At 40.0% G+C, this 25448-nt stretch overlaps 1 protein-coding gene across 1 annotated transcript in view; it reads left to right on the top strand.

The window, feature by feature from the left end:
• Positions 1-1629: 1629 nt before the first annotated feature.
• Positions 1630-25448, top strand: part of LOC137184653 (dedicator of cytokinesis protein 3-like) — a 49940-nt gene continuing 26121 nt past the window's right edge. Inside the window, exons 1-12 of the mRNA XM_067592522.1 lie at positions 1630-3137; positions 10284-10367; positions 12509-12549; positions 14678-14733; positions 17391-17487; positions 18997-19145; positions 21223-21307; positions 22628-22669; positions 23996-24150; positions 24328-24409; positions 24507-24567; positions 24676-24823. Coding sequence (XP_067448623.1) covers positions 3101-3137; positions 10284-10367; positions 12509-12549; positions 14678-14733; positions 17391-17487; positions 18997-19145; positions 21223-21307; positions 22628-22669; positions 23996-24150; positions 24328-24409; positions 24507-24567; positions 24676-24823 — 1037 coding nt within the window. The 5' untranslated portion in view covers positions 1630-3100. The remainder of the gene's footprint in view (positions 3138-10283; positions 10368-12508; positions 12550-14677; positions 14734-17390; positions 17488-18996; positions 19146-21222; positions 21308-22627; positions 22670-23995; positions 24151-24327; positions 24410-24506; positions 24568-24675; positions 24824-25448) is intronic.

Below are 25448 nucleotides of genomic sequence, written 5' to 3'. Positions count from 1 at the left end.
ATTATTTGTATATGGAGCACAGAGAGCATGAAATGTATGTTCCTCAAGAGTGTAAAGAAATAAGAATGTGAGTGTGAAGGCAGGTGATGGATGAGTCGGTAGGACGTGGTTCTTATTACCTCCTCTGCTGGCTCTTATTGTCTGCTGGCTTTGGGAGTGTTGAAAACAGATAGCAGCTCTCACTGTATTAGGCAATCCCTGTTTGCAGTGGACCAGTGTGTCATCCTCACAGTGCAGCTGCATCAGAGCAGGAGCTAAATGCAGCCACAGCTCTTCCCAAGTTGAACAAATGAAATGCTGTCAAATCTGTTTGTTTGTTTGTTTTTTTTTCATTTTAAATACTCTTTTAGCCAGTTTTGTTCCATTTGCATGCAGCAGTGTCACCTGAGCACATCTTCAGCAAGTATATTTAATTTTTTTCCCTCAAATATGTATTAGCTGGGATGCATATTTAGCTTATAAAACACCCCACACTCCTCCAGCTTTATGTATGTGATTGGAACACCGCCCACAGTGTTCCACTTGAAGTAATAGACAGATGGGAGTCAGTCACAGCGTCGCTATGATGGAGAGAAATTACCCTGCTGAACACTGCCCTCCCTCCCACACTACATCAAACTCACTGGACGCTCAATATTCACCAAATCACTCTTATTTTTCGTGCCATGATGGCCTTGTCTGTAGGACAAGACACCTTAATGCATGGAGATGATCAGACGTGCATTGAGAAACGGGTGAGATACTGCATGACAAAGATTTTTTGGGGACAGCTGGTTTAAAACATCAACTCTTCAAAGTGTGTTTTCTTCCCAGAGCTGACTGATGTTGAAATGTTCAGATCAAGGTTGAGAAATCTTGGCACATTTTTGACACATTTTCAAGGCAAAACATAAATAGTGTTCCTGAAATATTTATTCGCAGGTTTTAGGCTGTGTTTATTGACTATGTTCTTTGCATTGTGTGGCTTAAAGTCTTCCTCCCTTCAGCCATACTCATATAATTAAAAGGTCATATTAAAGTCTACATAACTCCTCAGGTGTTGAAGCATTACAGCGCTGTGATGTTCATACAGTAGTGTTCATCATTTTTCCATAGACTATTTTAACCACAGTGACTCACTTTATGATAACCTGGTGTGTGTGTGAAGTCCCTCCGCATATTAGTACTGTGTGCACAACACACCTAAATTAATTGCATGACATTACAATCCCAATCAATCTGCTTATAATCAAACTGTCCCCTCTAAATTAGTCTTATCTGTGCAATCTGAGTGTTGATTGCAGGTCCGCAGCTATCACCGAGAATGTGTCCTCTGTGTTTTTCTCAAAATGATGGTTTTTAGCAACCTGGAGGCAATTAACCTTTTGACTCAATATCTTTTAAATTTAGCTGATCACAAAATTTAAATCAAGAAATTCCAAATGTTTGTCCACCAGAATTGTGTTCATGGCAATAAGGAGGAAGCTGTAAAACAGCATTTAGACCTTCATGTGTGGAAATAACATTTACAGTAAACAAAACTGAACCGTCAACAGAATGAATAAAATATGAAACATATAAATACTTAATTCCAAGGACTGTATTTATTTTTGGGGGGTGGGACCTTAGTATGGCCCTGGTTGATAGCAAGAATTTTAACATGTTCCTTTTTCAGTCTGGTTAATACAGAATTTACCACAACATCTACAGATGAAACCCAGAATATGCAAGACGAAGAAGAAGCAAACCCACCGAAAGCTGTTGGAGAAAGTGTCTTCAGCAAATGTGGAATTTTCCTTCGAGCATCAATAAAGGAAATATCTCTAAATCATTTACTTCACAAGTAACAAGTCTCAACTCAAGTCCAAAAGTCTCAAGTTATGTCCACACCTTTGCTTTACACTTCATTCATCTACAACATGAAGTGGTGATTAAGTCACACTGGTGGATAAATAATGACATCTACATTTTAGATCCCATCATTTATGAGATCCATGAATCAGCTGGTAGCTCTGTGGATGTAGGTCTGTTGGGAAATCCACAGTTTGCCAAACCTATCAGTCAAATCCAAAGGGGGGAAATTGGCCGTTAGGAATTAGTTGCATCTCGTCTTTGGTGAGCATGACTGCACTATGACAAAGCAGCGCCGGTAGCGGGTCTGTTTCTTTGAAATGACTCAACCAGGAGGTGCTTCCCCACATGGTTTGGCCTGATCTGTAACACCGGGAGCTACTTTATGGCGAGCAGCCCCCTAAAGCGACACATTCAATCAAAAAAAAAAAAAAAAAAAAAAAGGCAGACTGCCAGCCAGCATCCAGCGTCCTATGGCTGGAGAAAATGCAGTTTGTGTTTGTGATGGATGCAACTGCCATGCAGAGAGAGAAGGGAGAGGGAAAGGGAGAGAGAGGGAGGGAGGGCGCATATATTTGCAAATGCTTGACACATCAGTGTTGACAAAACGAGTCATGTGACGACCATGAAGATGGCGCAGCTTATGGTAAATTGCTGTTTTCTCAGTATTTTCTCGCAGCAGCTCGACAGTCGGGACCGGTGAACAACATCGCGACCTATTACCTACTAATTACCGACTGATACCGCCCGTTCACGCGGGCTGGGCAGCCTATTGTGGATCAGCTGTGGACTTGAGCGCGATTGGCTAGAGAGGAAAAAAAAGGGAAAAAAGAAGAAAAACAAAGAAATGAAATAATTAAGCTTCGAGGAAAAGAAATACCTCAGCTCTACTTGAAATGCTGCTGCAATAACACCTTTTTTTCTGGAGACCAGAAAACCGCTCACCGTGTGCGTGCGTGCCTACTGCGTGTATGTGTGTGTGTGTATGTGTGTGTGTGTGCGCGTTACATTAGGTGGACACAGAGACTGCATCAGACTGGAGACACACGCCGGGACATAATAAAGCGGAGATACCGAAGCGTTGATGGTCCTTCCTCCCCCCCTTTTTGCACACACAAACGTCAGGAGACAGATTCCGGTCGAGACATGTAGTCCCATGTATGAGCAGCCAGGATCATTTGTAGCCTTCAGCTCTCTCTTTTTTTTAGCAACATCATCTCACGATATCGACATAATGTGGCTTGCTCTACCGGAGGGAAAATAACCAAATATGTGGATACCTACAGAAGAGGAGAAAATCGGAGTTGGTGAGTCAATTTGCACCTTTTATTGTTAATCTGCGACGTTTGGTTTCCAGCTTTTTAATTGACTTTTATTATACAGCGCTTTAAGCTGGCAGTTTTTGCATCAGGAACACCCAATTTTGTTCATCGACATCCCGCATAGGATACCAAGCCTGTTTTCTCCCTGTTATTATGTCCATTACACCCAATGAAAAACACATATACTTATAATGGCTGATATACACGGCCAGTGACTGCATAGAAAGGGAAATTGCGTGGGATGATACAGCCTACAACCCACCACCTTAAAGATGCTATCGCAGTCTATACACAACCGCAGGCGCTGCTTTAAATCAGGCTTCTACTCTTTAGTTTTGTGCTTTTGTAGAAAAACAAAAAAATGCGTCAATGTAGCATTTTAGCCTTTTCTTTTCATGAGCATATCTGGAGGGGGGGAGGAAGATGAGTGGGGGGGAAACGCGGTTCGTGTGGAAACCACGAGGGGGCATCGTGACTGCGTCCCTCCAACAGGTGTAGGCTGGAGTTAAGCTGGAGTCTACCTGTAGGCAGAAAATTGCCCTACTGCTGCTGCTGCTGCTGCTGCTGCAGGGACTGCACTGTACTGTACTGTACTGTACATGTTCTCCCTGCGTGTGTGCCCTTTGACCCCGAGAAAGAGGTGAAAGTGTCCCATGCAAGATCAGCACTTCTCCAGTCATATGACAGCTTGTTACTTGCAGGGGCTACTCATGCTGCCTCGCACATGATCCCCCCCACCCACCCCCACATACATACGCCCACACACATAGCCTACACTTTTGTTCGGAGGCGTTGCATTTGTCATGTTCTTCATAAAGACTGCAGCCTGCTGAAAGCCCCTAATGGCTCCACCATAATATCACCACTTCTAGTGGCTGTGTAGTAATCTTATCGCATTGAAATCGTTTGTGTGTTCACCCACCCATCCGTTCATCCATCAGAGAATCGCTGCAGTTGTTTTTTTTTTTTTCTCAAGAGCAAATGTGTCAAATATTTAACGAGAGGAAGGCGGAAAAGAGGCAGCTTTGTGCGTGGAAGCAACAGTTCGGCGCAGCCTCCGCAGCCAGTCGGTGCGGAGTGACCTGGCGCTGTCCGTGGTGCTGAAATGTGGAAGATGACGCTGTCCACGGTGCTGAAATGTGGAAGATGACGCTGTCCACGGTGCTGAAATGCGGGGAAGCGGAGCCGCCGTGTACCTACACAGCGCAGTACATACTGTACCTCATCAAGGCAGTTCAAATGACTCTGGTCAATCGCCTCAGATAACGTGTTGACACTCTAGGTTAAATATTTCCTCAACAGCATTGTAGATGAGGCGACCCGCGCTGCTGGCCTGTGACGTTAACGCGTTGTACAGCCCCACAAAAGCCTTGTTGTTATTTTCTTCTCCTGCCTCATATGTGTTATTAGTGGCACCATTTTGCATATTTCACTATCTTCTTTGTTTATTATGTCATTGCCTGTAAATTGTCTCTCACCGATATGAAACAGAGCTGTGGACTGTCAGCAGCCAGCCAGGCCTTTCTCTTCTCCTGTGTTATCTTAATGGGCTCCATCTAAACAGGAAACAGTTGGAGACCACCTCATGAAACGTTAATGTCTTTCTTAGAATCGCTGCCTATTCATTATTTTGTTCTCGGATGTTTATGCAGGAAATAATATCAGTTAATAAATCACTTGGAGAGTAGCAGCAAAGGCCTGGATGACATGTAGTGTTGCTCTCTATGGAACTGCTCCTTATGGTTATTTTAACCACCAATTAATCTGGTAATTACTTGTTTTGTTTCCCAGTTAATAAGTCATGATAACAAATCATGATAAATACCTACCATGCAATAAAAATAAAATAATAGATGGCTTTTAGGTTGTAAATGATTGATAATAGATTGTTAACATTATAATGATTAAGTATCTGTAAATTCACTAATAAATCCTCAGTCCAGTCTTCTTGAAATGGTTTGGTTCTGAAAGTTGAACTTTACTTATTCATTCTTTTATTTGCAAATGAGTCACTGATGGATATCTTTCATATTAACAGCAATATTGAAATAATTTCTTTACTTTTTTATTGCTCTCTGACTGTAAAGCTGTGTCAGAGTACCTGCCCACTGGAGAGATAAGAGTGAAATTAATCGGCTGGCTTTATATGTGGCCACATGGACGCGGCTCAGACACAACTACTGTCGCAGTACATGAAATAATCAAGCGAACTAGGCCACCATTATCTCAAATTGACATTTCTAGGATCAAATGTGTTCATGACAGAACAAAAGACAGAGCTAATGTTCAACTGAGACTAGGATTAGAGATATTTCTTAGTGGTTTTAGCCATGATTTTAACCCTTGATCCCATCCGCAGTGGAAAGTTGCTCAGCTTCATTTAGCATTTGGGTGAGCAGGTGCTATAGTTTCCTATGCCTTAACTAACGTAAACACAAGCACAATAAATAAGTATATAGTGTGGTAGTCATGCACATAGTCATTTAAAAGTGCTTTATGATAAGGTCATCATCAAATTGCAGCCACACACCCCTGCAGTTGGGTAGCATGCCTACATTTCTGGGACGCTGATTTGGGATCAGATATGGTAAAATGCTGCTCTGCTTCTGCGGCAGAAATCCCTTGGTTAGCAAGACTTCAGCGCAGTAATATGTCTGAGTAAGTGAGTGTGCATTCAAGTCGTGCATTGCAACATGACTCAGTGGGCGAAGCCCAAAGACTGTTGTGTAATTTTTAACTTAGCTAGATCTGGTACAGGACTACTCAAGCCAGTAAAGCAGGACCTTCATGGTCTGCATACTCACATTGCACTACTGCAACGGTTCAAGGAAGCACTCAGTAAGCAGTTCAGCTTCACCTGCACAAGTCATGATTGAGACTGGAACTAAAAGGACTAAGAAAACCCAGGAACATAAGTTCATTTCAGTGCTGCAGATTAGATGAACACAGTGTATATGACATGTCCTCTTTAATAAAATGTTCCTCAGTACAGCAGTGTCATTAGCACTCTGTTGTTTAGAGAAAAAAACATCAGACAATTTATAAGCCATAATAGTGTTTACTGTTGTACTGGCAGGTTTTTGATGACATCTCACCTTTCTCTGTAGAATATTTTTCCCCTGTGGGCCATTGTACAGTGAGGTAATGTATGTGTGTCTCACTGATTCTGGAACAAGGTCATCAGGCCATACATGCTCTGTTTCAAGTTTCACTGTATTACATAGACCAGAAAAACATTTTTCAAGACATGACAGCTTATAATAGTAAGTATTAACACTGGAAGGTGATACTTAACCTCTCCTCCTCTGATTTATGTAAGAGCAATATTGTTTTTCAACAAATTACAGCTCACAGGTTGCAGTTGGCTTGAGTGTGATGATGCACAAACATTTTATTACAGAAATATACTGTAACAAACAAACGTCCGTCTTGACATTTCTCTTTTCAGTTGAGCATTATATTATATTGCAGAGAGTAACAAGAAACAGGAAAGTGAGGGTTAGACAAGGGAAATAGGTCAAAGGTCAGACTCAAATGGTAAATAAATGATAAATGGACTGCACTTATACTTTCTAGTCTTCTGACCACTCAAAGTGCTTTTACACTACAAGCCACATTCACCCATTCACAAACACATACGCTGATGGCAGGGGCTGCCATGCAAGGTGCCAACCAGCTCATCAGGAAGATCTAATCATTCACACACACATTCACAATTTGGACAATTTGGGGTTCAGTATCTTGCCCAAGGACACTTCGACATATGGATCGGATGAGCCGGGAATCGATCCGCCAATCTTCCGATTAGCGGATGAGCTGCCCAAACTCAAACACACAGTTCCACAGAGTTGGTAGTTAACATATTTTAAGGAGACATTTTGCATATGTCGTCATTGGTTACTGTGTGCAAATAATATTGCAGACAGTAAATACATTGTAAATGTGACAAGAACAAAGTCAAAACTTTGAATAGTATCACAGTTTGCTAATGTGATGCAAGTGTTGTGATACAAGACAAACCTCTTAACAAAGACACAACATACATGGTGTTACAACTTCTCTTTTAATGCTCTGGAGAGAAATGCATTGCCACATTAGCTGCAATCATTACATAAAAGTCCCTTTCACACTGCAACACTGCAGGATACAATCGAAAAGGTAAGGTGGTGGTTTTTAGTGTTCACTTATGTGTTTCCTATATCAAAGAACACATTGAGTCATGACATGACCATTCTGGTTATATTAGGGTTGTTTCCTGTGCACCATGGGTGGCAGCACTGCTGGTGAAGAGCAGCAGGTTAGAATATAAAGACACAACAGAAGAAGAGTGTGATTCATTTTCACACAGGCCGCCTTAATGATTTTAAAATATTTTAGAATTATGTGACAGTTTGTCTCCAGTCTGCTGTGTCTAATGCTTATTTTAAATTTTGATGTTTGATACTCATCGGGTGATTTTCCCCCCCATATGATTCTCAATAAAAAGGTGAACAGTGTGAGGCCACAGTTAGGGCCAAGTTGATGGCTCAAATATAAGAACATTTTGCATAATTAAACCCAGGAGTACTGCCACTTTTTTATGCAAGAGCTGCTGCTGGTGGTTACAAGGTGCTTATATGGAAAACCAACTCCAGCTTCTGTTCTCACTTCACGCCAACACAGAAAACTGGATTCTTAAGAGACTGTTCTCAGGCTATAGAAACGTCTGGCGGATATCTGAAGAATAAATTAGCACAAGAAGAGGAGATTGTTGTGTGCTTTTAAGTTTATATTTTTCTTTACATTTTGACAAAACATCTGCTCTATAATTATGAACCTCATTTAAAGTAACCACACTTTTTATACTATGATGATGTTATCTATCTTAAACTTAACTCATTATTTTGGACAATCACTGCCTTTGTAGGTTTTGGAAGAATGATTCAGCCATTTGCACGGCCTTGTTTTTGTTCTTTATTCATTTGCTGATTATTTTTTCTGAAAAGACTTTGCATCTCTTTGTTGTGATCAACACTCGCACTTTGTTTTGACTTCAACTGAACGTCACAACCAGATTACTCAGGGAATCTGCTTCCCATCATACTGCTGAAAGGTTGCACTTTGGTTAAATTAATATCTTTACTGTAAGAGCTGTGGCTTCTCAAATCTTTGACAGAGTCATGTGTTGTACTTTTTGGTGTCAGAGTGAGGGGACTATGAGTTGTGACAACCCAGGGCCCCGAACTAAGGGGGCCTGCCCTAAGAAGTCTGTACCAAAGTGCGTTTTGTGCTCTTTATATTTAGTTTTCACTACTACAAAACCCCAAACAAATAAAACATTATTAGAAATAGGATACTAGAACTTTTGTATTATCTGAGACCAGCTGGAATGAGCAAGATTAAGCTCTGGCCATTTAGTTTTCTTTGCAGATAAAATTTGGAAGAGAAGGAAAAATGACAATCAGGGTTGCATCCCAACCCCAAAAATTTAACCACAAATGTGTTTGGTACTGTAGGTGATGAGTAAATGAGTGCTGGAGATGTGTGTGAGTTATGAAAGGGTAAAAACCCCATAATTCATACCAGTGAGTTACTGGTTACACAATAGTGGCCATTAGATGGTCTGTGGACTGAATGCAACTAAAAAGAGGGACAGTCTGGATTGATATACTGTTGCTGAGTAGAAATGTTTGCTTTTGCCAACATTTTCGACTGCCTGTCCCATCAGTCCTTCCAACATCCTACGTTCAACATGTTGAAGTCTGAAGATGGATTTTGTTGGTTATGTTTTGAGGATATGCTAATGCATTGGGCACAATGAGAGAGTGTTTTGTGGAGGTTTTGTGAGGGAGGACTATGAAAATATAAGCCAGTGTGATGCGCCCATCTCTCTCAAACATGACAATCTCATCTTGTTCTGATGTGGCCTCTGCTGAAGAGTTTTTCAAATGGTGTGAGTGCAGGTTTTGCAATTCAAATGAAACAGAGGCCATTAAAGAATGGGACTCTCAAATAGGAAATACTTAGCCCTGGCTGGAAAAGGGCCTGAGGCAGACTGAAAAGGTGACAAGGAGGCTCTTTAAGTCTATCCATCTCTCCCTCTAATACATGCCCAATACGCTTGACTTGAACTCTAGTGCCATGCAGCATCCATAAGCTTGCCATTTTAAAATGCCCAGATCCCTGCAGCAGTTACAGTGAAGAAAGCCCTCCAGTTTGTAGATGATCTGTTGCCATAGTTACCCCAGTGCAGGAACTGAGCACTCGTTCCCCTCAAACAGGCAGCAGAGCCGAGCCCAAGCCCCTCCTTCTCTTCCTCCCCCTCACTGGGTCCCCTGGCTAGTTCATTAGCATAATGATTCACACCAAACTCTCCTTGAAGGGCCACCATTTGTAGGTTTTGAAATCGTCAGTGGAGCGCCGTCATTATTAAACAAGTTTGTCTTTACTGAGGCTTGTATACTGTATGTTGCATGGCTTATGTTGCTGAGTTGCAGTGCTGCTCAGATTTTAAGAGCATCCCCCAAAGGCTCTAGAGGCAGTCCTACTGTGAAGGCCTTTACTGTGGCATCTATTCCCTTAAGAATAATCAAGTCCTTGATTAGCGTTTGAGTCACATGATGTTTCTTTGTATGGCCAAAGACTGCATGATGCTGCAATAGCAGCAGGCACAGAAGATTTATGCTAATACCGACTTATGATAAAGCAGTGTTTAACCATACTACTTAGCAGTTTGTGTGGGCTCTATTTTGGGAGACAGTTCAATTAACTTAACATTGCACAGAAATCAGGCCGCTTAAGAATTAATTGCCTATTAAAATGACTACCCACTTCAGGGTGGGAGCTTGTTTACAGTTCGCTAAGCAGTGGTTCCTGTGTGACACTGTGTTTAGATGTTTGCATTAAACAGCTTATTAAAAAGCTACAATAACTGTCCTGCTACAACCCTAAAACACATGCTGTGCGGAGACACAGCAGTGTAGAGGATGCACCTTGTTTAATCAGAGGTCACTAGAATGAAAACAAGCATAGATCTTTATCTGTAATCTAATTTCTTTTGACAGTTACAGTAAACTACTATCAGGTCAAATATTTCTTTATCACTGTTGTCTAATGATTTTTTTTTTTACTCTTTTCTCTTCTTCTGCACAGTGATCTGCAACTTCCGGTCACCAATATGTCAGGCCCTGGTCCTGGAGATTGGGGAAACTGTACAGATTCTGGAGAAGAGTGAAGGTAAAAGCAATCAAATCTTCTATGGCACTGCAGATCTGTGATAAACAGAGTGTGTTTGATTGTAAATAATAGCAGCTCTGTAATGCAGATACAAGATATCAGGCAGGTAAAGTTGATGCAACATATATTTTTTCAGAGGAAATGGGGGTTATTAGCAACCCGAGAGAAATTTATATTCTCCAGTTATATACATTTTAGGGTATTTTTAGGCTGATTCCAGTCGTTTAAGATTCAGTGTCTAAATTGAACTACTTTTCGGCAAATAAATAAAGGATTCAGTATTTCTCCACCAGAATTTTATTACTGGCAGTGTGTGGAGGGCTTTTAAGCAATTATTGGGAATGGTAACGCTTTACTTTATGGGTTCGCAGTTTTTAATCATTTTCTAGGAAGATTCTTGAAAACTATAATCTGGTACTAATTATAGGGAAAATAGAGGCGACTGTCTGAAACACATTATTTAGAGTTGATTTGGGATTGTACTTGAACTTGTACTTGAGGTCTTGAAACTGCTACAAACAAACTGAAGCTAAACCTTGAAGAATACCAACCAACACCAGTCATGTTGAATTTGACATGAAAGTCAATTTATGAATAAATTTGTTAGAATGTAAATCACATTACGTTTTTGTCAGTAGAGCTAGTGGTGTGAGTATGGATAGGCATTAAATTCACAAATGAAAAAGAAGGAGGCCGTATCTCATAATTATGTCTTGTGTATCGATATTAAGTCAGAATTATATGAGATCTTTTCTCGTTATTATGAGATAGTAAGTCATAATTATGAGATAAGGCCTCCAATTTTTTTTAAATTGGTGAATGCAATGCACAACTACAGAGCCCCTAAAAGTGATCATTTTTTTTAATCTTTTGCCAACAAGTTATTATCCTGTGCGCACAAGATAATAACTTGTTCCCACAAGATAAAACAGTATAACCTTTTGGGACTTTAGGGGCTCTGTATGCTTCCATAGTAGAGAAAACCCACAGCAATTATTTTTATTTATCAGACCTGTCTCCTGATGTAGCCTGGCTAACTTCTAGCTAATATGTAGATAAAACCTCAGCTAATCTAACGGCTGCGGGTTAGCTAGCTAGTTAGTTAGTAACTACGTTCCTTCAAGGCCAATAAATTAATTTACCACTAAATCAATTAAAGCAGTTTGGCTTGCCTTTAATGGTCAGCAGGACAGGCAAGTATAGTTTAATCATTTTGTTTAAGCTGTTTTGTGGAAAAGCACACTGATAGTCAGTGCTGCAGCAATAACTTATTTAGCTAGTCAAAGCTAACATTAAATTTCAACATTCACGGCATTTTTGAAAACGACATGGTTTACAATTGACAGTCAAGAAGCAGTGGTGTATGAATAAAATAATGGAAAAATACTCAATTACATGTAAAAGTCCTGTAAAAGTACACATAGTCAGCAAAATGTACTTAGAGTATCAAAAATAAATTATGAAAAATGGCCCGATTTAGAGTTAATATTTATCATACATGTATATTATTTGAAAGTTAAAACTGATTAACTGATGTGTACTTGTAAGCAGTATTTTAATGTTGGCAAGATAGAGCTGACTTTAACACCTGTTTATAGTCTAATCTATAACAATGCAGATATAACAAACTGATCATATGTTTTATGTATAAAATTGTAATCTGAAAAGTAACTAGTAACTATAGCTGTGAAATAAATTTAGTGGAGTAAAAAGTACAAAATTTCCCTCTGAAATGTAGTGGAGTAGAAGTATTAAGTAGCACAAAATGGAAATATTCAAGTTAAGTACAATTATATCAAAATTATACTTAAGTACAGTACTTGAATAAATGTACTTAGTTACATTCCACCAATGTCAACAAGTAAACATGACTAAAATACACTGTATGTAAAATAATTTAGCAATTGTGATGAAAGCAATTTATTACACCAGCAGATATGAATGTTCACATTGACACTTCTTTCAGGTACGATTTGATTAGTGGTCCCATAAAAAAGTGGGTTGGCCTTTTCTTCAAACTGCTTGAGCCATGCACAAGTACGAAGTACCGTGGTATAATGTTGTACTGACACAAACATAAAGAGCACAATAATGTATTTCATTGTGAGATAGTCTAATGTGCATTTTGATTTTGCCAATAGGTTGGTACAGAGGCTTTTCCATCAAGAAGCCTTCAATCAAGGTAATTATAACAGCATGCACACAATTATGCTTTGACAATATGTTGATTCTCATAGGCTACATACAGTATTCTGCATTCAAATGAATTTGGAATGAATGACAATGCATTACTAGACTCAATATTTGAATCTCAAGGCAAGAAGACTAAAAACTATTGGATTGTAACCTCATATTTGCACATTAATAATGCAGCATTTTCCAGACTGATAACTAAATACATTATTGGTCAATCAGTATTTACGAGAAAGATAATCTAATACTTAATAAAGAGTCATGAAAACATCTGTAAAACTGCTTGCCCTGCAATACAAAATGATCTCGACATGAAGGTTTTATCAAAGACCAATGCATTTTGTGAATGATAATGTGATGTGAGCGATGTGCATCCCAGAAATAACTTTGTCTAGACATCAAAGACCTTAATGACTGATTAACTTATTGAATAAAGCCTTGATTTTACAAAAATAGAAATCTTCTGACCTGTATTTCCAGAGGTGCTTTCATAAAGGCATCATTTTAAACATGTTGTTCTGGCTGCACAGCAAAGAAGCATTAAATGTAATGCCATCTTTAAGAGAATATTTACAAATGCTGGAAAAATCCACAGCGGATTTAATGAGAAGAAAATATCAAATATAAAAAGAGATGTGTGTATAATACAAACATTAGAATGAGGCCCTGTCATTTGCTTTTTAATTGTAGAAAGATGCTTTTCAGATCCTCATAGCATCATGGACACATCATCATGAATGCATGCTGTACTACTGTGTTGTTTTCCTTTCTGAGCAGAATTCTTTGGAAAAATCCATATTTGGTTTTACATTCAGCCAGCAGATGGTGCAATTAGTAATCTGAAAACAAGGCATTATACCAAAACAAGTTATTTTTTATGCCATTTTTCCCCTAATCCATAACACTAAAGAAATTGTTTTCTTGAGTGGCTGATGCAGCAACACTTGTTGTGGTGTATCTTTGATCAAAGCAGAAAGAAAGTTCACACTTGAGGCAGAACGGAGGGATTTAATTCAAACCTCTCAGTTCGCTATAGAGGGTCTTTTCATACAACGTGATTATGAGAAATCCTCAGCACAATGCTTGCTAAGAAGAAGATCATAGGTGCAGAACTCAAATACAGCACCATCACTGCTGACAGAGATCAATACACTGCACTGCAGTAAATGGTTATTATATATGACGGACACATCTGTTTCTCATAGAATTGATTGTTCAGTAAAGAATATTTATGACAGACTACAGTCTTGATAACCTGTAGCAGAGTAGTCTCTGAGGTCTTATACAAAGTTAGAGAGTCAAGGTGTAAAGTTTGTATATCCACAATACAAACAGCGGCACAATCTGAAACACAAATGCCAGATATATTGTTAGAAACATGAAAGGCGCTGGTAATTTTTGCTATTCTGTGTGTCTAATCTGCTTCAAACTGATATGTCAGAAGCTGAGGTGTTATGTGATGCTGCTGGAATGTTTTAAAGAAAGCACAAAAGCTGTCCAGTCCTGGTAAATGTAGGTGTTAGTGGCTACATGCTGTCCTTCTCTACTCTCATCAGCTATTTACAGTTCTTACTAACACCCCTCCATTTTGTTATGTACTCTGCTGCCCACATTCATTCGCCCCCATACTCTCTATGCTGAGAGAATTAGTGCTCACTGTGGCCAATTCTTCACATCTGGCAGATTAGAAAGATGAACTGCAAGGGTGGCAGTTGGCACCACTCGGTCTCTCATGCCCTTCCCCTGCTAAGCCAAGACACAATAGGGCTCCTGCACGTTGCTCTGCCTCTCGTCTCTGTGTGTGCAAACAGTAGGTGCCTCACATCATCTTCTTCTTTGTGTGGCAGAAAATGTTAGCACACAGCAAAGCAGAAATTGTCAAAATATGCATAAAGGAAGTGCAATCTTGCATTTCCTTCAGCATCTACTGCATGTTGTTGCCAGCAGAATTGTAAGATTTCTTTTTTTTTAAAGATTGTAGCACTTGGGTTTAGGTGATTCTGACTACAAACACAAACATAACACAGTACTGTACATTTTGGTTATGTGACGCAGGAGAATTAAGAATGTAATCCTGTCACTCTCTGTAACATCTCTTCTTCTTCCTCTGTCCGCAGGGTATTTTCCCAGTCAGCTATGTCCACTTGAAGAAATCTACAGTGACCAACAGAGGGTAAGTTGCATGACAAAGTTTTTTTTATTTGAGCATGTGCAGCATCATAATAACAGCGAGGCTTCACAAATGTACCGCAGAGGGTCCAGAAATATTTGGAGACTTAGAACAACATTCATACTAACCTTCGCTGCACATGTATTTGGTGATGTTGGGGATCTGTGTTCAGCTTCAGTGACTTATACTTACTGGTCAGTGGAGCTAATAGAACTTATACATGTTATTTTTCAAATCTACAATTATTTTTACATAAAGAACCTACCATGTCAGGACAGCTTTAAAAGATATAGCTGGCCATTTTCTTTATTTGTGCAGAGCCAAACCAACAATGACCTGATCCTACTTACAAGTATTGTATGAGTATCCAAAGTCTGATATATCTTATTCCTCTGTGCTGTAGACCTCCGTTGTTGTCCAGAAACTAGTAAAAACACATCAGTGAGCCACACCGCTGCACTGGGTGACATTTTACTTCACCGTGAAGAGTATGGTAATGTTCGTTTGTTTAGAAATGGCTCCTGTGACTAATAACAGCAATCATGTTTTCAGTCTCCTGAGAGTAGTTCTGCGTAAGGAGGACGTCACTGTGCATGTGCAGGAACACGGTTCAATTTACAGAGCTTCACTAGCTTGTTGTGCTACTTATCACAACCTCTTGACTTTGTACTGCATCATACATAGTAAATTTCTCAAATAACTTCAGTGCAATCACTGAAAACGTGGTTGCTGTCGTTAGTCTTTAGAGCTGCTTTCAAACAAACTAATGTGCCCAAACTCTTTGTGGCGATGTCATCCAGTGCAACAGTGTGGCTCATTGACATGTTTTTAATAACATCAGCTTTTGGACAACAACAGAGGTCTAGGGTACAGAGGAATATGATATATCAGGTTAGGGATACACACACTATACTTGTAAGTAGGATGAGTTCATTGTTGGTTTGGCTCCGCACATGAGATTTGTTGACAGTAAGAAAAATATAGAAGATCACCAGCCAAATCCTTTAAAATACAATACAAAGCTATGAGAGAACAAAGCATGTCTCAGTGACTTAGTGTGAATATAAAAACATGCAAAATCAGAGTTGAGACAGTGTTTGTCGACTAGCATGGGTTGAACAATATGACAATATAGCAACTCCTTTAATATGTTTTGGATGTTTTGGGCCACTCTGGGCAGTGTTACACACTGTTTCGTTACAGGATTTTTACATTAAAATGATTGGTGATGAGGTATTCAAATATTTCTATAAATACTTCCTCATCCAAATTCCCGAAAACTACATCATGATATACATCAATATCACAATATGAAATTACATATACTGTGATAGAAGATTTTATCCATATCACTCACACAACACCCACAGTAAGATGAGAGTTAGGGAACCCCTTGTGCATAAATACAAATCATTACATAATCTGTGTCATTGACTTTAAATGTGTCTATTATTAAGCAGACACATATAGTAAAAACAGCCTCTTAAATTTATTGCAGCACATAGCATTTTATTTAGGAGGGGAGTGCATTTCACAATACTGAAGACCCATGGCTTCTCTGTTGGCTGCTACAGATCCATCACACCAGAACTTTATTGAGAGATGTTGGAGGACGGTATGAGCTGTGACAGTAAAAGACAATTCTGTTTGTTCTATACTGGTCAGAACTACTGGCTCTTATGGAGTTTAAGCAGCTCTCTTTCGCTCATTACACAGGGGGTCGTAATACAGCTCTATCAACTGATCAATGTCAGAGCATGTGTATCCCTCCCTCCTTTGTCATTTAGTTTCACCTACCACTGATTTGTGAGCATCCAATCTTCAAGAGAATTACCACCAGACGGCTGCTGAGATGCACACACACACACACACACACACACGTACACACACGTACATGCAGCGGTCATCTACAGTTCCCATCACAATAGACGGCCAAAATAAAGGCGAAGACAAAGACAGGCAGCAGAGCTCTTTATCAGCCTGAACTCATGGATGTTAAATCTGCAGGCTGGGGTCTGCGGCTCAGTGTGGACTGGGAGTTGGCTGTTATATCACCACCCTCCAGTCCTCCAGTTGAGCTACCACATAGCAGGAGGACTCTCGTTTGCACTCAAACAATTAAAAGTGCAGTCTTGGAAATTGACATTTATTATACTTCTCGCTCCAGGAGTTGCACTTTGGGAAATCTGCTTTGCTGTCTCATGGAGTTAATGAGGTGACACACCTACTGCATCTCCGTAGGTCTCCCAAAGCATCGCCGCCACAGACAATCACCCTGACTCATGAGCGGAAACGCTTCCTTTGTTGCAAAAACAATGATACAGTATCAGAGTTAATTCTTTACAGCATAGGCCAGAGCTTAGCAAACAAATTGCCAAGTGTCACAAGAGATCTAACCTTTGGTTTAATGTTTCCTTTTGACTGTGGTTACACAGGAAGAATGTTTGTTGTGGTTTTACTGGAAGGCTCCACCCTGGTTACTAATTGCAGCTTAAGAAAATCTCATTACTCCTCCTGATATTACCTCTTTGACATCTCATAGCTGTTTCATCCCTAAAAAGCTGTCTTGAAGCAGTGACGTTCATGTATGTGGTTTTGTTTGTGTTTATTTGTGTATATGTGTCTCTGTGCACGCTCATATTCATGTTTTTTGGCTGCAGGCTGTGCGAGACGGTGGTGCCCCTCGAGGACCCTATTATCACAGAGACCACCTCCACGCTGCAGGAATGGGGTGTCTTATGGAAGCAGCTCTATGTGGTCAGTAGCACCATGTGACAGTGCATCTCACTCATATCAAAACAAAACACTGAGCAATAAATGTGAGACTAGATCTAACATGAGCAAGATTTCCAAGGGAGGTGGAAGAAAAACAGCTCTTGCAAGAAGAAACTGCATCCTTTGTTGTTTCTTTTGAATCCTCCTAAGGGGTTTGATGGAATAAGATTTTTCCAGTGTGGTAAGTTTTTTCCACCCGTTCAACTAATTTAACACCTGGTATAACCAGGTCTGCCAGTAAGAGTAGCGAATATCCTGAGATATAGCCTAAACATACACTGACAGCTCCTTTAAATATTTCCCCATAGTATGTCGTTCAGATTGTCACCCTACATTTTCATATACTATCTATATAGGAACAGAAATGGTAGTTGGACACAGATAATGGCCTACAGACCTGTCGTACCCAATTTCATGCTGTGTCATTCAGCCATTGATTGATCCTGGCCTGCCCCTCTTAGTTTCTGCATCATCTTAAGATCCAGCACTGCTCACCACCTTCAGTCAGCCTTTACTTGCCGGGCAGAAGTGATTACTGGAAACCTAAAGCATCCTTAATCCTGCTAAGTGTCGAGGGGGCAGGCAGAAGTGGTTGGTAGGCTTTGAGCTGAGTGGATACGTTGCGGAGCTGGCAGTGAGTTTTTACATAACCTCGCACTGAGGACTGCTCATGCTCTGAGCAACTAAGGAGCCCGAGGCATTGGTGTGGTGATGTAACTTCCTCTGAAGCTCGACTAATGTGAAGCGCTGATTTAACAGTGCTCGTTTTGGTGCTCACCCCCTGTGTGATATGGGCCATGTTGCCACAGTTGCATCCATAATAATAGGATGTATCATTGGCTAGATGTTGATACATTTACCTTATTGTTGCCAATTAGAGTTCATTGTATTACTTCAGGGAGCAATGACCTAAGCATAACTGTGTATCTGTTATAATGTACGTAATTAGCCCTGCAGAATAGACGTCCGAAAGGGCTCATCAACCCTGACAAAAATCTGTTTTTCAGCAGCTACCAGCCTTTGAGAACACGCAGTGTTTATCCTCATTAAATTTACATGCGCATTGTGGCGGCGCTTAATCTTTGCATTTATGTAAACAAACCTGAGTGGTAATGTGGGCTTGTCATACCATTAGGGAGAACAGAGAATGCCTGAATTAAAAGTGCTGTCCTTGGTCTACGAGAAATGGTGATGAAATTCTGTACCGTGAGGAGGTCAAAGCAGACTTGCAGACACAGGAAATATTTTGGGCTCAGTAGCAACACATATTGTTCTGAGACCTGTACATGCTGGCAAAGGTGATTAGATTCAAAATAGATTCTGATATTACAGAACCACCTGGATGTAGACTCCCAGTGTCCAGCTTTGTATATTAATATCACAGATAATATGAAGTAAATTCTAGGAGGAGTTTCATTGAGTCTTTACATGAATGCCGCAGTGGAAGGAGGTCACATATCCTAACTGAGTCTTTTTTGGCTGTTTTAACAGAAACACAAGGTGGATCTGTTCCATAAGCTCCGTCATGTGATGAATGAACTCATCGACTTGCGTCGGCAGCTGATCCAGGGCCACCTCGCCCAGGACCAGACTCGTGAGATCAAGCGACACATCACCGTACGGCTTGACTGGGGCAATGAGTGAGTTACTCTTACACTGAGTGCATTACACTGAGTGGTGGATTGAAGATTTGCTGCTCTACCACATTCATTTGTTTTTAACTGTTGGCCGACAAAGAATACAGTATTTCTTTGGCACTGGAGAGATCATCTACAACACTGTGTGAGTGGGTGCGTAATAGCATCCTCTATGATGTAATTTTATGGTCATTTAGCAGATGAGTGAATCTCAAGCGGCTTAAAGTCAATGCGCATCCCCCTGGAGGAACTGTAAAGCCATATTCTTTCTGTTGCCAGTTTCAAACTCCATCCAACTGAGCAGTGACAGGCATCCATAACAGAGATAAAGATGTGAGCGCTCCAGCTCGGCTAAGGAAGAGCTTTATTTGGAGGTCCCATCTGTCAGTTTAATATAGGATTCATTGCACATGAAAGTACACACATATTCACTTTGAACTACATCACTGGACTGGTGAACATTAGTGTGTGTGTCATGCTTGAACACTATATATTAATGTAAATATACATTCAGAAGTGGAGCCTGAGACATGCTGTATTTTGTTCACCATGCGTGTTGAGGTCAGTACTCTGTAGTGCACACTGACCTGAGAGCTGTAGTGATCTAATTTCATGGTCAAAAGATCACAGCAGCACTGATAGTGCTTCATGATTTGAGGCCACACATTTTGTTTAAGTTATGATATAACACAGCATGAACCAGAGGCAACAAAGTACATTTACTCCAGGACTGTACTTACAGTAACCTCTTTATTCCCACAGACTCTTTGGTGGGTCTCTTTATGACAAAATCTTATTGAGTGGCCAAGTACTCTTTAACCTGTAGATCCTCATTCCACTGCAAGATACCAGTGATTTTCAAATGATACATAAGACATCTAAAATTGGCCTCTGGGTGTGATGGGACAGCCATTAAAAATAGAGTCTTCAGTTTGAATATTTTATTAAGTATCAGTGACATATCAAACTGTAACTTGAAGTAACTTGAAGCAAACTGATACAGAATAGTTTATATGAACAGGAGTTCAAATGGTCAAGTATAAGAACTTTTCTTGTGTATTTACATTTTTGTTACATTATGTTTTTACTCCATTACATTACAGAGGAAAATGTTGTACTTGATATATGATATATTTTAGGGCTGCAACAATTAGTCGATTAATTGATTAGTTGTCAACTATTAAATTAATTTTTAATCATTAACTGTTTTGATAATCAATTAGTCGTTTGGAGTCATTTTTTAAGAAAGAAAGGTCAAAATTCTCAGATTTTAGCCACTCAAATGGGAGTATTATCTGATTTCTTTGGTCCTCTATGACAGTAAATTGAATATCTTTTGGTTGTGGACTGTTAGTCGGGACAAAAGACGACATTTGAGGATGTCACCTTGGGCTTTGGGAAACGATGATCAACATTTTTCACCATTTTCTGACATTTTATAGACTAAGCAACTAATCAATCAATCAAGAAAATAATTGATAGATTAATCAATAATTAAAATACTACTAATTGTTCAGAATGTTGTATTATATGCATTACATCAGTGATATTTAAAATGATACATTAATGTGTAAGCAGCACTTCTGAGCCACATTTAACAACTTTAAGTTGGGTAGTTAAATATATAACAATTCATAATGTTTATCAAAGTGTGTTTTGTATGTAAAATCTTAATTTAAGTAAGTAAGTAAAATGTCAGATAAATGTAAACAGGTCAACATTTTCCTCTGAAATGTATTGGAGCAGAAGTGTAAAGTAGCAAGTACTGTAATAGAAATACTCAGAAATACTAAGTACAGTGCTAGAGGAAATGTATTAGAGCATGTTCATAAAGTTAGGTTTGAAAATATGATTCAGAAATATCAAAGTTGAAGGAGACACGTTTGGACATTTCTTTTCATCTGAGCTTGATGAAAATTATTCCAAGTGAAAAGGAACACCAGAATTTCCTGCGTAGAGCTCAACATTTATTTCACTTTCATTAACGGTTATAATGTGACATTGTTTGACTCAGAACAGTGTTTTTAAAAGGCTCTGAATTCTTTCTTCTTAATACACCCACTAATCCCTCTTTCACCAGGCACCTTGGCATAGACCTTGTTCCCAGAAAAGAGTTTGAAATGGTGGATCCAGATCAGATCAGCGTATCAGAGCTATACAAACTGGTATGTTGGGTGGGATTATTCTTGAACCAGTGCATGATGTACAAATCCATCCCTTGAATTATTAAATGCAATGAATTAATAAAATGGATTTGTGTTCTTTAAATTATAAAAATGCAATTAAATATATCCCTGCAGCATGCATATGCTATGTCTGTAGCAATGACTCAAAGCTGCCATCTTTACACACTGTGAGCTTTTTTTTTTTTTTTTTTTACTCGCTGTGTGCCTTTATTTTCATTGCACAGCCTGGTTTTACATATAAGAATGTGTTGTTGAATGTGTAGGGATGTGTGAATGTACCGATTATCAAATCATCCATAAGAAGGTGACTCACAAGAGAAAGCACGATTCAGCTGTTGGTGCAGCCTCATGTGACCTGTTCTTAATGCTTATCTTGCCGCCATATTGAGTGTGTCCCTTTCCTTACATGCACGTGACTCTCACAAGCGTGATTGCTAGCTAGCAATGCAGACATAATGCAAACTGACAGGCCCAGGTGAGGCTATGGAATATGAATGAATTTTTTATCGTTATTTAAAAAAAAAATATACAAATTGTTGTCTTGACTTCTTAAAACCAGCAACCAGACTAGAGACATATGTCCATAAATATATAATGTCTCAAATGTATTTTGGCTGTAGTGATGTGGGACTTCCAAATCTATACACACTGAAGAGAGAAGAAACTTACTGAAGCAGATCCAATTTTAGAAATATGCGATCACAGCACAGATGTTATAAAATCTAATCTAATACTGCTGGAGACCATTATCTAGGAGGGGGATCCTGTCTGGTCAGTACTTGAAGCTCCATATGCTGATCAAAACACTCTCCAACTACCCCGCAGTCTCCCATTATCCCATTGCCATGTTTCTCGGATTTGCACGCAGAATGTTTGTGCAGTAAATGCCCTGTCCAGAAACAACAGCGTAGCTCTCCCTTGCCAAAGAATCTCCTGACTCTGTCGATGAAAGTGAGCTTGTTTTTGGCAGGGCACAAGGCCTTGGCACCCCTTCAGGAAGGGGAGTAGAGGAGTTCTTTTAGGCTGCTGAGCAGAGAGGTGTGTGGGCGATACTGGCTTTGTCCTCTCCCACATGCTCACGTTTTGCCTCATGTGGGCTTCTTTTAGCGCTGCAGGAACAGTAGTATAGCCACGTACGTAGGTGAAATTTTGTCAGATTTGAAGCATCGACCGAGGCGTCGCTCAGGTAGTGTGTGTCTGAAGCTGCTATAAGGTAAATAAGTTCAATGCTGTGTGGGAAGAGTAAAGAATGGACTGATCTGATCTGACATGTTCCTTTTGAACTTTGCTCTTTTTTAGCATGTATCCAGCAGACACTGTGGTCAACAAAGCACAAACCAGGTACACTCTTTTAAAGCTGTTTGTATAAGAAATCATCAGAAATCTGTACCATGCTCATCTCTTCAACTCTCATTTTTTATTTCTTTTCTCTGGATCAAATGTTGAAGCACTATAGCTGTGCTCTTTAGAGTTCTTACTATTGGTTGCTTGTAATTCTGCTGTTCTAGGAATTCCTCTAGTTGTACAGAGGATAAGAGCATGCAGGATGATACAAAATTTAAATAACGAGGTGTCACTACCATGCTCCATCACCACACCACTCCAGACCCTCACACCAGTTCTGCCAGGGTGTGAGGGTTGATTCCCACTGGGACCACATATGCCCAAAGATGTATGCACAAATGGTACCGTATGGCGCTTTGGATAGAAGTGTCCACTGAATTCAATTTGTATGGAAACACCACTTTAAAGACATGTTGCATTTTGACTCAAATTGTAATTGTTGGCACAGTTTAGCATCTAGGTCCTAGTATATCCCCCATAAAGCCTAAACTGAGCTGATATTTACTGAGAGAAGGCCTGAACAAGCAGCATCTTAACACCCTCTTAAAAGAATAACAACCAATTTTTGGAAATACACTGAATCGCTTTGTTGGCCGAGAGTTAGATGATGAGATAGATGACACTTTCATGTCTGTTTGCTAAATATGAAGCTTTGAAGCAGCTGGTTAGCTAAGCTTAGCATAAAGGCTGGGAACATGGGGAAACCACTAGCCTGGCTCTGTCTACAGGTAAAGACAACACTGACAGGTAGTCACTGCTCCCAGTCATGACATAGTTCTTAAAACCACAAACTTTCATTTTTACACTTCTGTTTTTGTATGGATTAAACAAACAAGAACATTAATTAGTGAGCTTTTGAGGTGCTGGTAGGTGGATTTTTGTCACAATCAGACAGAGCCAGGCTAGCTGTTTCCCCCTGCTTCCAGTCTTTTTGCTAAGCTAAGCTAAACTGAATGGCTACTACATCTTCATATCAAACAGACAGACATGAGAGTGGTATCAGTCTTCTGATTAAACTCCTGGCAAGAAAGCCAGTAAGCATACTATGAGATGGACATGATCACTGAAAGTTCTGTTCAAAATAGTCATAGCTGTCATACATCTTGTAAGTACATTAGTTTTTTTTGCATTATTCATTCATCCATCATTTCTTTATTTAGACCACATGTATGCCTACTATATAGCATAAATCAATTAATTATTCACCCTTTACCATACCCCCACTGATCTGTTAAATAAGCTTATCTATATACAGGATGGCAGGTACTGTACTTGGCCTTGACTGCCGTCTTGTTAGCGGTCACTTTCTTCCTTGGTTCCCAGGGTGACAGCATGAGACAGCGCCATGGCGACGGTTGCCGTGTCCCCGTGTCGCACCACCTCTTCATCAATTTGAAGAGCTTCACTTACAACAGCATCAGCGAGGATGCAGACGTCTTCTTCTCTCTGTACGACACTCGTGAAGCCAAACAGATCAGGTACACGGAGGAATCTCAGTGCACACATAACAGTCCCAAGTGGTCCTATGATGCATACTGTATCCATGCAAGAGCAGACACACACACACGCAGACACACTATTTCTGTCCAGCAGGTTGACTGAGGCATTCTGTGGTTGACAGTCACTCTGAAACTGTGAACTTGCTTCCTTTGCAGTGAGAAGTTCATGGTGAAACTGAACAAAAATGGAGGACCAAAGAATCCAGAGAAAGTTGATCGTCTGTGTGCTCTCTTCACGGTAACATCTGCTCCCTTCTAGTCGTGAATATAAATATTCTGTATTTCAACTACATTTATAGGACGGTGCTGACATTTTATCTCCCATTTCTCTTCAGGACCTGAGCAGTAAAGACTTGAAGAGAGACTTATACATTGTTGCCCATGTCATAAGAACAGGTAAATAAAGTACAGTGTGTGAAATCAATATTTTCTTCATGGTTATGACAGAGATTTTTTATCTATTAGTGTGTTTTCTTAGCGTGTCCTTCCTGTTTTTGTGTCCAGGTCGTATGCTGCTCAACGACTCAAAGAAAGGCCCTCCTCATGTGCAGTACAGACGACCTTATGGCTGCGCTGTTCTTGCTATGAGTGACGTTTTCCACACCATCACAGACCTCAAAGAGGAGAAGGATTTTGTGCTCAAAGTTTATACGTGAGTATTGTATCAGTGAAAAAGAATTCCTCTGGCAATTTAAAAGCGTGAAACAGATCATTATGACAAAATTTGTTCTGAGTTCTCTTTGTACCTGTCAGTGTAATTGCTTCGTAGTTGCATGGTGTCTGTGCTTTTGGAAATAGAGCTAAAGAGTTTATGCAGTGAGGCAGGAATGTGCGTATGTTCTGCAAATGTCGTGCATGACAACTTAGTGCTTCAGTGTTGATGCCTGGTGTGTTTGGACCAGAATGATAATGAAGTGTCCTCGGGAAAATCAATAGCTGCTCACCCCGGGCCTGAGATAGGGCACTTGGTGTGTTGTGAATCTGCCTGGTTCTGTTAGACTTTGCCACAGAGAGCCACTCCTGTACACTGGCCAACCCAGTGAAGGAAGGAGACACAGAGTAGGAGAGGGAAAGAAGCCGAGAGGGAGAGATGACACATAGATAATTGAGCAAAGTTAGAGGACAAGGAAAAATAACACCAAGCTTAGCATTTTTTACTGTCAGTCAACAGCGAGAGTGTCACCTTGTGTCTGCACTGTCCTTCTCTGCGTTCCCTCGGGGTCAGAGGTCATTCATAAACTTTACCATCCTGTTGTGTGACATTTTTCTTGTGTAGT

This window comes from Thunnus thynnus, chromosome 6, assembly GCF_963924715.1.
Source record: "Thunnus thynnus chromosome 6, fThuThy2.1, whole genome shotgun sequence".
NCBI lineage: Eukaryota > Metazoa > Chordata > Actinopteri > Scombriformes > Scombridae > Thunnus > Thunnus thynnus.
The sequence above is the reverse complement of the archived record's forward strand: the minus strand, read 5'-3'. Positions and strand labels throughout refer to the sequence as shown.